Genomic DNA, 12166 nt, shown 5'->3' with positions numbered 1-12166 from the left:
TGTTGTAAAAAAAATGTCTTTATCATAAGAATTGAGTATTCATAGCATACCTGTAGTGAGATTGAAATGTCAAAATAATTGTTAGGTTTAGGGACTCTAAAATGACCTTTAAATTTTTTTACTTTTACTATTAAATTAACTCTGGGCTTTTACTTTTTTCTTCTTCTTAGATTGATAAAGAGGAAGTTTCACTTCGAAGAGTTATTGGTGCCAAAAAGGATCAATATTTCTTAGACAAGAAAATGGTCACGTAAGCATTTTTCTTCACATTTGTAATTTCTTTACAACAGAGTGAAAGTATTTTTTTACTTGTCTAATATAAGAGGTATATTTACTTATGTTCAACAAATCAGTATTTAGAGCATGAACATAAGAGTCTGAAGAATCTCTGAGGCTAATACAACAGATGGTTTAATAACTGTTCTGTACTCCCTCATGCCCCTTAACCTAAAAGTTAGTGTACTCATTTTTTTGTCATTTATCTGAAATTTTCAATCTTTATCAACAGGAAAAATGATGTGATGAATCTCCTTGAAAGTGCTGGTTTTTCTCGAAGTAATCCTTATTATATTGTTAAACAAGGAAAGGTAAAAAAATTGTATGTCCTTTTTTAATAGAACTTGGTTTTTGAGTATATTCAATGAATGATGATTTGGTTTATTGTAGTGGTTAAGTTGAAGCGAAAATATACCTTATGTCTTGTTTGCATTGATTTATTTTGTATTGAAATTAGTATTTTATGTGGCTATAAAATACAAAGTAGATCCATTGCATAATGGGATGGGAAGTATTTCAGTAGAGGTTAAATGGATCATCTTTCCTTAGTGACCTGTATTACTTTCTAAGGTACATTACACTGGAAGACATGTAGGTTTTTGGAAATCTTTTAAAATCATAAATTATGAATATTGTGGAAATTCTGTAAAAATCACATTTGAAAATATTACTTTCTGAAAGTATATCACAAAATTAAAATGCTAAAAAGCTTACATTACTAGAATTCACCATAATGATACATATTATCTTCCTTATAGAGATTATATTGATTATAGTTTTTAGTTTCTATATACTTTAGGTGATTGTTCTACGATTTCCTAATATACTTTAAACTATATCTAAGATAATTAATTTTTCTTAGGATGTACCTGTAATGTCCTAAAGTTTTCTGTAATGTTTGCTTGAACTAGGGGGAAGTTCTTAACAAATGTCCACTTCTCATATATTGAAGGCTTTTTTAGATTTGTGTTGGAAAGTTAGCATTCAGAAGTGATTAGGAAGGGTATGGTGTTTCCCTTTTGGGAAACGTGATACCAGAAGAACAGGTTTTTTAAAAGATGGTTTATAAGAAAGTTTTTAAAAAGGAGGCTGGTTTGAAATAGCAATTATCTGAGTCTTCCCTTCACACATACAACACGGGTCTCTTTACATTATTTTAATTTCTGCTCATGTGTGATTTCATATGACCCATCTGTGACTACTTCATCTACAAAAGCATTGCCTTCACTCCTACTCTATCTGCTTTATTTCTTTATTCTGTTTTGTTTTTCTTCATAGCAGTTGTGTTATACTGTGATGGTATGCTTATTTCCTCTTTTTCCACTAGAATAAGTTCCATGAGGGCAAGACCTTTTCTGTTTTGTTCACTGTTTTCTTTCCCAGTGCCCCGCAGAGTGGCATGTATGTTGTAATGATTCATTAAATATGTCTTAAGTGAGTAAATTTAGTGAATGAACAAGCTTAATTGGGGTACCTAAAGAGAAGGACTTGAAAGGTGATTTTTTTTTGTTGCATATACTTTTGTTGTGTATACTTTTGACAGACCATTTTTTCTTATCTCAGAGCTGATTCTCTTTTATGTAAAAGTGTTAAAGTAACTGTCACTTGAATTTTAAATGCAGTGATAGCATTTTTTACCTTTAGCACTTAATTTTATTTTAAAGAATATGTGGAACTCATGCTTATTATATAAAGTTTCATGATAATTAGGTTTTATCACTCTTTGTCATGTATTTTCTTTGCCATATATTTGTGAGATACTAAAGATGTTTTTGCTTATTTTATTTAATACACCCTACCCCTGTGAGACAGTTATTTTAATCAATATTTTAAGAATACCATTTTTGTTACACTTTCAATAGTATCATTATAGCTTTAAAAAAATGCATAGTGAGTTATGGTTTCCCCTCTTAAAAATACTTTGTTCCTTTAGAATGAATCTCATCTTTTATACTTTATCAAATTGACTAAGAAAAAGAGATGGTGGGATATTCCTCTGTCATGTAATTTGGAGGGTTTTATCATAAATTAGACTTATGAATATATATCTTGGATTTTTTGGGGTAAATTTCACTTAAGTAAAAGGAAATACAGGTATAAAGGTATACTTATGTACTATACAGATTATATTAGTGAACTCAACTTATGTGAATACCCATTCAACGTAGAGTTCTTAAAGAGCAGTCTGTAGTGCTGTAATAATTATTTTTCCAAAATTTTTAGATCAACCAAATGGCAACAGCACCAGATTCTCAGAGACTAAAACTATTAAGAGAAGTAGCTGGTACTAGAGTATATGATGAACGAAAAGAAGAAAGTATTTCTTTAATGAAAGAAACAGGTAAAAGAAATGTGATTGTACCTTATTTCTATTTGTTGTGAATTACTTTTCATTGTATTGTAATGGAAAGGAGTTCTGTCTATCTCAGGAGTATATTGTATGTTACTTTGCCTGTATGTTGAATGGAGAGAAAATTAGTTTTAAGCAATTTAAGGTTTGAGATTTCCAATTGATTCCTTTGAATAAAGAATTGTTACTGTGAAATAGTAATGCCCTTTTAGGTCAACTACTTTGTGCCTCTAATGTCCTCATCATTCTGTGTGAGATAACAAATTTGGATGTATTCCTTAAAAAAAAGGGTTCAGGAGCAAGTTAATGTAAAACTTCGAATTTAGACTCATCATTAGTGCATTTATTATGGAAACCCACTTTGCTCTTCAAGTGCTCTGTCCTGTCATAGCTTAGAGTCAGACAGTCCTGGATTCAAAATCTAACTAATAATTAACTGACACTGTAACTTTAGACTTGATCTCTCTAGTTCAAAGCTTCCCTATCTGTAAAATCCTTTTTCATGTTTTATAGTGGTGAGTAGAGGAACAAGTAGCACAATTGGAATATAATGGGCATACAATATGTAGCAGCTATAGGTAATGCTATAATTGTAAAATTGGGAATCAGTGTCACCAATGATATTAGTAGGGTTTTGTGTTTTTTAATGTTAAGCTTTTAAAGGAAGCTTAAACTGAGATCCTTACCACATGTATATGAGAATCAGTGTCACCATGTGTAAGTTTGTTCTCTGTTGCTTTTCATAATAAAGCATCATAATTGCCATTTTGTTATCTTAGATTTGGTTATCCCATAATAGCAAAGAAATAAAGCTGTAGTTCTTAAGATTAAGTTTAACTCATGGTATATTTGAGAAGAGATATTACATAAAAATGTATTGAACTCCTTCATCCCCCTCCCCTTTTTTTTTTTCAAGAGGGCAAACGGGAGAAAATCAATGAGTTGTTAAAATACATTGAAGAGAGATTACATACCTTAGAGGAAGAAAAGGAAGAACTAGCTCAGTATCAGAAGTGGGATAAAATGAGACGAGCCCTGGAATATACCATTTACAATCAGGAACTTAACGAGACTCGTGCTAAACTTGATGAGGTAAAATATTTGCCTTTGCCACTTAAATTCAGATTAATTTTTATTACTATGAATGTGTTAAACTCATGCTATATTTATACTTTCCAATGATTTTTAAATAGAAAATTAAATTTGAAAACCCCTTAATTTATTAGTTAGCAAATTTGTTCTTTCGGTCTATTCTGAGAAAAATGTGTAGGCCCATGTTGGCCTTGCTGTATATCTGAAATATAATCAGGTGGGGTCTCAGACCAAGATGAGAGGAAGCCACCTTTTAAAGTTTTATGAATTTTTTTTCTTAGCTTTTAAAAATGTATTTTGTAATTACTATTGCTGACATTTTGTACAAAAATTTGTTTTAGGGAATTTTCTATTTAAAAAAAACCACTAAGTTTTCTGATAAAAATTTTTTAATGTAAATGATAATTTTAGCAGGTATCTAAAAATTTAACTAGGTATTTTAAAAAATTAAATAAATGCAAGATGAGTTAGAAATAATAGCTTGGTTTTGTTGTTGTTTTTAGCTTTCTGCTAAGCGAGAAACTAGTGGAGAAAAATCCAGACAATTAAGAGATGCCCAGCAGGATGCAAGAGATAAAATGGAGGTAAGATTACAAACTAAACCTAGGCTATTTTTTTTTTTTTACCACAGTAGGACCTTTGTACCAGAATTGGGAATGATAACTGTAAGTGGGGTGTCACTGGGGTTGAGTATTGGAAACACAGAGTACTGAAAGGGTAAATGAAAGAAAAAAAAAAATGGACAAAACTAATCGTATTAATAAAAGGCTAATATGCAAATTGACCAAATGGCAGAACGACCAGTTGCTATGACACGCACTGACCACCAAGGGGCAGGTGCTCAACAAAGGGGCTGCCCCCTGGTGGTCATTGCACTCCCACAGGGGGAGCACCGCTGAGCCCGACTCACGGCTGGCGAGCACAGTGGCAGTGGCGGGAGCCTCTCCCACCTCTGTGGTGGCGCTGAGGATGTCCGACTGATGGCTTAGGCCTGCTCCCCTCGGGCCAAAGCCGTCAGTTGGACACCCCCCCAGGGCTCCTAGACTGCGAGGGGGTGCAGACGGGGCTGAGAGGCACCTCCCCACCCCCGCCATGTATGTCGTGCACCGGGCCTCTAGTGGTGTAATTCTGCTGTTGTACTTCTAATTGCCCGACTCATTTCTATTTGAAACTTTTGAATAGGACATTGAACGCCAAGTTAGAGAACTGAAAACAAAAATTTCAGCTATGAAAGAAGAAAAGGAGCAGCTCAGTGCTGAAAGACAAGAACAAATTAAGCAGAGGACTAAGTTGGAGCTTAAAGCAAAGGATTTACAAGATGAATTGGCAGGCAATAGTGAACAAAGGGTAAGTTAAAATGCTAAAAATGAAAGACATAAATATTCAGATGAGGAGGACCGAGTCCTTTCTGTGATGGGTGCATGCTTGAATTTTTGTAAAAGATTTGGCACATTAACCCTTTGCGGTCGTTTGTCTACTCTCAGCCACCAAAGCTTTTTTACCGTTCCGATCGTATGTCTGCTCTCAGCCACCACAGCAAGGAACCGTACGAATCTTAACTCTATTCATTCATGTATCAGTTCATCATTTCTCTGAAAGCTCTTAAGTGTCTAAGCCACCTTGTCACTAACCAAAACATTGCCCCGACAAATCGGAGATATCGAAACTCAATATAAACAAACGCGGTCGTTCCACACTCGCCATGCAAAACACCGTGGCGAGTCAGTCGCCTTTTGAGAGTGAAGAAATTGACAAGCTTCGGAGATACTTCGCAGAATTTCAAATAAACCTTTACAAATTACGTTTAACTGTAATTAGGCATTCTCGCTTGTTAAGATATTTCAAAATAATACTCCAAAATGGCAAAAAGAAAGTTACCGAAAGAAGTGTACTGCGAATCTGAAAGTAACGACGAAGAGTTTTATTTTGGCACCTTGAATACTGACTCTGACGTAGAAAGTGATAACGTTTGTAGTGATTCTACCAGTAGTGACGTAGTTCCAAAAAAGAATTAATAAATCTTGTTTATCCTTCATAATCTTGCATGTTATGTATCACTGCTCTTTCAATGGAAATTAATTCCGACCAGTACGACACCCATGTCCAAATTTAATACGACCGCAAAGGGTTAAAATAATTTGCACTCACATAGCAACTCATTACTATCTCTTTGTTTCTTACATTTAAAAATTAGTTTTGTGTTGCAGGATCAATTTTCTCATGAGAAAACATTTTATGTTAGAAATATAAGTTAAAGATTTTTAAGCAGATTGCATTTTTATTTATCTTGCTTTATTTACAGAAACGCTTATTAAAAGAGAGGCAGAAGCTGCTTGAAAAAATAGAAGAAAAACAGAAAGAACTGGCAGAAACAGAACCCAAATTCAACAGTGTAAAAGAAAAAGAAGAGCGAGGAATTGCTAGGTTTGGGATTTTTTTCACCACCACTTTTAACTTTCTGCATAGGTTTTCTCTAGAACCTAAATAGTCATGGGTTTAAAAGGCACAGAATTAAAGGCAAAAGTTAAATGTACATTACAGAGTAATAGCTAATGTTAAACAAGTGCTGTGGGCCAAGCATTATTGTGCATATATTGTCTACATTCTTTCTACTCAAAGGCCCTAAGAGAACCACATTATCCCCACTTCATATGAGACAAACTTGAATCTCGAGTAGGTTAAATAACATGTCTAAAATAACATAGCTAGATGTTGGATCTTTTTAAATAATTCGTGTTCGTTTTTTTCACCAAATGACGTGTTACTTCATGTTTTATTCTGCCACTTTTTTAATTCAATGCTGTTTTAACAGCTAGACATTTTAGTATGTATTTGTAGATTGGACTTGCCAGTGTTTGCTGATTTTATGATTTAGTGCATTATCATGTTTATATGCCACTTATATTTCATTTTAGTGAATTGCACTTTAAAAAATTTTTTTCTTTTGTATCGGATTGCTTTATGTAATATAGGCATTAATATTTATTTTATGTGGTTTGAATGTTTTCTCTTGCCTTTTAACCTTTATAGCATCTTTAGTTGTAAGGAGTTTAAATGTTTATATAATTAAATATAGTTGGAGCATTTTTGAAAATTCCTGAGAATGGGTTACTAGAATTGTCTAGATTTACCGACTATCGCAAACCTAAAGTGAAGACATTTTCTATCTGAAATTCTTAAAGTATGGACTATTTTACCTGACTTAAATTGTGATTTTGAAGTAAATTTATTATTTTATAGTACTAGCCCAAGGAGCTCTCTCTATCAGATAACAGTTGCTTTTTATACTTAATACCTTTTTTAATGGAAATTTTAGATGGCTATTTTCTCTATGTACTCTTGATGTATTGATTGCAATTAAACTTCTTTATTTCCTGTTCTGTTTTTCAATCCATTCTCTTTTGTCTTGTGTAGATTGGCCCAAGCTACCCAGGAAAGAACGGATCTTTATGCAAAGCAGGGTCGAGGAAGCCAGTTTACATCAAAAGAAGAAAGAGATAAGTGGATTAAAAAAGAACTCAAGTCTTTAGATCAAGCTATTAATGATAAGAAAAGACAGATTGCTGCTATACATAAGGATTTGGAGGACACTGAGGCAAATAAAGAGAAAAATTTGGAGCAGTATAATGTAAGAACTATTACAGTTATTTTGTAAAAATCTTTCCAAAGAGATAAATGTATAGTTTTACCTATTTAAGTTTTATTTTTAACAGTTTCCATGTTACTTTTAAAATACATAAGACAGGCACTAATTTTAAAAAGACCAGCACAATTTAATATTATACATATGGTAGTTTTTTGTTTTTATTGATTTTTTTAGAGAGGAAGGGAGAAATAAATTGGATTTTAAATTTGAATTATTTTTATTTCCATAGAAACTGGATCAGGACCTTAATGAAGTCAAAGCTCGAGTAGAAGAACTGGACAGAAAATACTATGAAGTAAAAAATAAGAAAGATGAATTACAAAGTGAAAGAAAGTTAGTATAGACTAAAATATGTCAATTTTTTGGAGGAATGCTAACTAGCTGACTATTAAATGGTCTTTAAATTAAAATTATTCAAATACGTTTGATTTCATTATTTTACTCTAAATTTTGTATACTGTTAGTGCGCCTTCTTAATGCTTTTGAAATTAAAGACAGTCTAATTTTTATTGGTTAGTTACTTGTGGAGAGAGGAGAATGCAGAACAGCAAGCACTTGCTGCTAAAAGAGAAGATCTTGAAAAGAAACAGCAACTTCTTAGAGCGGCAACAGGAAAGGTGAGCGGATTCTTTTCATTACCTCAGTTTACATTGAGTCAGTTGCTATCACACGAAAATTAGCTTTCAAGCTGTAGGTCATTGGTTCCAGGAAATAAATAAGAGTAGAGTGCAAATCACTTGTCTTATAAATATGAAATTATGGGTATTGTTTAAGCATGCTATTAATGATAGTACTTTTAATAATATAAGATGCTGCATGTAGTTGGCATATTTCCAAGGGGCATGTGTTGTTGGAGAGGGTGTTTTTACTTGAATCTCTGGCATATTTTTTAATATGGAGATATGGTTTTATTTTTTACCAGCAAGAGTGCCATTGGTAAATTATTTTAATATTTTTCACTTCTAAACAGGCCATTTTAAATGGAATAGACAGCATAAACAAAGTGCTAGACCACTTTCGTCGAAAAGGAATAAATCAGCATGTTCAAAATGGCTATCATGGCATAGTGATGAATAACTTTGAGTGTGAGCCTGCTTTCTACACATGTGTGGAAGTCACTGCTGGAAACAGGTGAGATTATTTGCTTGATATCTTGAGTTTTTAAAGGAAAGAGGAAATAAAGAGTAAGAAACAACTTTTTGTAGTTTTAGTACAATATGTCTCCCATTATCTTCTTTTTCCCCCATTATCTTCTTGTATCCTCACTTACTTACTTAATTTTCTAATTAAATGTGTAGGTGCCAAGTGTTTGTTTCTAATTGTAGAAGCTAGAACTTTCCCCTTTTGGGGCTTTTCCTTAGAGTGGTAACAATTTGATTTTTCTTAGTAGTTCTTCTCTCCACCCACATATAAATTGGATTGCATAGAAAGGAAGTGAATAGTTTAAATGATTATAACACTTTAAAGCCTAGTGATTAAAAAATGTCTAACAATAAAAATGTGTTTTGTTCTGTTTACATGTAGGTTATTTTATCATATTGTTGATTCAGACGAAGTCAGCACGAAGATTTTGATGGAGTTTAATAAAATGAATCTTCCTGGGGAGGTCACTTTTCTGCCTCTTAATAAGTTAGATGTAAGGGATACTGCCTATCCTGAAACCAATGTGAGTTGGCCTGTTAAGGTCTTTCTTTCAATAAATTACTTTTCCTCATGTTCAATCCATGCTTAGTGCACAGGCACTTTACATTAGAATTCACATGGTCTGTGAAATAAATACGCCTTTTTCCCCATAGAGCACAGTCACAACATGAAACAAATCATTGGAAACGGTGCGAAGTATTAAAATACAGAAATGGAGGATACTTTGAGAATGTATTCTAGGGAGACAAAATTAAGGTTAGGTAGTTGGAGAATTCCCTGAGGAACTGTCATTTAAAATGAGTAATAAGTTTTTCAAATACACTGTTTTAATGGCTTATAAATTAAATTTAAAACATCTAGCAAGATGATAGGCCTGAAAGTGTAATGTTGCTTTTGTTACCAGCTGGTATATTTTTGGAAAGTGCTTTGAGGTATTTGCTTTCAGAATGTTCATGATAGTAGCAACTATTTTATTATTCTCTAAGGTTAGAGCTAAAACCTTATGAGAAAGATCAACAATTTCAAAGGAACAGTGAGAATCTTATAAGCTACTCAAAGGGCCCAGCTTTTTCTTTTAAATCTATAAATTATATTTGAATTTTGGGGAGGAGAAATTGAGTCACAAATGTTACCTGTGAATGAAGCAAGACAAAAGAATGCATGTAGTGTGCTTCCCTTTTCATTACCTAAACAAAACAGCTGTCACTGTTCTGTAAAGAAGGCCCTCTCCTTTTATTCTTATTTTATCCGAAAACTATTTTTCTGACTAAAATAGATATAAAATAAAATTAAAACATTTTGAGGAAACACTATTAGTTTACATTTATTTTGCCTTTTTATGTGACAGATGCTATCCTGTTTCACATATATTAATTTGTCTAGTTTTAGTAACTTTATGAGAAAGATACTGTTATTGCAATTGTATAAATGAAAAAACTGTTATATAGAGAAGTTAGGCAGCTTGTTTACTAAGCTCTTTATTACTGCTCTACTATTGAAAACCTAGATGATTAAATGGGCACTATTTCCAGGATATTTTAGCAGAATGATTTTTCTAACTTCTTCAGTATAAAAACCTATAGTTTTGAAATATAAAGTTATTTGTGTTTATTTCTGTTTCATAAAGATGTAATTAATAATTCTGCTAGCGTGTTTTAATTAACTGTGTTGTGATCTCTTTGTTTTCTAACAAAATATTCATTTTTAGGATGCTATTCCTATGATAAGTAAATTGAGGTACAATCCCAGATTTGACAAAGCCTTCAAACATGTGTTTGGAAAAACACTGATTTGTCGTAGCATGGAAGTTTCAACCCAGTTGGCCCGTGCTTTCACTATGGACTGCATTACCCTGGAAGGTTTGTAATGGGATTTATTTCCCATTTAAGTTTTAAGAGTATTTAAAAATTTATGTCCAATTCTTATTTTTTAAGTAGTTTGTTTATTTAAGTCAGAATCCAAACAGGGTCCACACTTTATATTTAGTTGATGTCTGTTAAGTGTAATCATTTAGTCTATAATAGAGGTTCTTAACCTTTTTTGCACCATGGATTCCTCTGGCTCTTTGATGAATGAAGCCTATGGATCCTTTTTCAATGTTTTTAAACATTGATCATAAAAAAAACACACATAAATTATATTGGCACATTGGCATGGTTATCACAACATTTAAAAAAATATGACATAGTAATTCTTAAGTATTCAAAAACAAGATTTAGCAGTGGGTCTAATCTATTTATATGTAAAAGCCTAAGCAACCATTACAATGGAACAACCAGTCGCTGTGACTTGCACTGACCACCAGGGGGAAGACGCTCAACACAGGAGCTGCCCCCTGGTGGTCAGTGCACTCCCACAGCCAACCTCCCGCGCCCTGTCCCCCTCCCTCATCCCACCCCCACTTCTGTCACCAGCCAGCAGGCCCTGCTGATTGCTGGCCAGGCCTAGGAACCCCACCTGTGCATGAATTCGTGCACCAGGCCTCTAGTAAGTCATAATTTTGAAGCACTCTGCTGCATGTAAACAATATTTTGAGATTTGTGACAAGTGTTATCTGATAGAAAATACCTGTTATTTTTCTTGATAACAAAGTCACAAGTACTGATAATAGTACTGTGGTTCTTGTCTCTTTCATTATAGAAGGAATTACTAAATTTCATTTGAGATTAACATAAAAATAAAGATATAAATTTTTTCGCACTCAAGCCAAGGATCTCCTAAATTTTATCTGTGGAATCCAGGTTAAGAACCTCTTATACATAGGTTCACTTGCCTTCATTTTTTTCCCCTTCTCTTTATAATACTTATGTGTTGATGAAAGAAGGTAAACCACCCTCCAGCTTTGTCTCTATATATGTAAAAATGTTGTTTTGAACCATCTGAGAATAAGTTTTAAAATAATGACACTTGATCTCTAAAAATTATGTATCTCCTAAGAATAGGAGATTCTCCTTTATAACTATAACTAGAGGCCCGGTGCACAAAAATTTGTGCACTCGGGGGGGAAAGGGGGGTCCCTCAGCCCGGCCTGTGCCCTCTCGCAGTCTGGGACCCCTCGGGAGATAACGACCTGCTGGCTTAGGCCTGCTCCCGGGTGGCAGAGGGCAGGCCCAATCCCTAGGTGCAGCCCCTGGTCGGGCTCAGAGCAGGGCCGATTGGGGAATTGGGACGCCGCCCCGTCATGCACAGAGCAGGGCAGATTGGAAGGTTGTGATGCCACCCTCAGCCACGCTCAGGGTAGGGCCAATTGGGGGGTTGGGGCATTGTCCCCTGTCACACTCAAGGCAGGGTCGATGGGGAGGTTGCAGTGCCACCCCCTGTCACGCACAGAGCAGGGCCAATCAGGGGGTTGGGGCGCTGCCCCCGTCACACACAGAGCAGGGCCTATCAGGGGGTTGGGGCACCGCCCTCTATCACCCACAGAGCAGGGCCAATCAGGGCGTTGGGGCGCCGCCACTCTCACACTCAGGGCAGGGGCCGATGGGGAGGTTATGGCTCTACCCCAACACCCACAGAGCAGGGCCCGTGGGGGGCGGGGGGTTGGGGAGCTCCCTCCTATCAGGCACAGAGCAGGGCTGTTCAGGGGGTTGGGGCCCCACCCCCTGTCACACACAGAGCCGCAGGGCGATCAGGGGGTTTGGGCGCTGCCCCCTGTCATG

The 12166-nt window shown here is 35.0% G+C and overlaps 1 protein-coding gene across 4 annotated transcripts in view; it reads left to right on the top strand.

Annotated features, from left to right (window-relative positions):
* The window catches only part of SMC3 (structural maintenance of chromosomes 3), a 31304-nt gene that overhangs the window by 8427 nt on the left and 10711 nt on the right, over nt 1-12166 (top strand). For 3 of the 4 annotated variants that reach the window (XM_036336033.1, XM_036336031.1, XM_036336034.1), the window contains 13 exons: nt 171-250; nt 509-587; nt 2500-2617; nt 3543-3718; nt 4222-4302; nt 4901-5065; nt 6021-6142; nt 7133-7346; nt 7594-7697; nt 7882-7981; nt 8335-8495; nt 8889-9030; nt 10216-10366. In XM_036336033.1, the coding sequence (XP_036191926.1) occupies nt 171-250; nt 509-587; nt 2500-2617; nt 3543-3718; nt 4222-4302; nt 4901-5065; nt 6021-6142; nt 7133-7346; nt 7594-7697; nt 7882-7981; nt 8335-8495; nt 8889-9030; nt 10216-10366 (1693 nt within the window). Of the gene's footprint in view, nt 1-170; nt 251-508; nt 599-2499; nt 2618-3542; nt 3719-4221; nt 4303-4900; nt 5066-6020; nt 6143-7132; nt 7347-7593; nt 7698-7881; nt 7982-8334; nt 8496-8888; nt 9031-10215; nt 10367-12166 lie in introns of those variants that run through there. The other variant, XM_036336035.1, reaches the window with a different exon arrangement.

This window comes from Myotis myotis, unplaced genomic scaffold (assembly GCF_014108235.1).
Source record: "Myotis myotis isolate mMyoMyo1 unplaced genomic scaffold, mMyoMyo1.p scaffold_m19_p_15, whole genome shotgun sequence".
NCBI classification, from domain to species: Eukaryota; Metazoa; Chordata; class Mammalia; order Chiroptera; family Vespertilionidae; genus Myotis; species Myotis myotis.
Note: the sequence above shows the minus strand (reverse complement) of the source record. Positions and strands in the feature narration are given on the sequence as shown.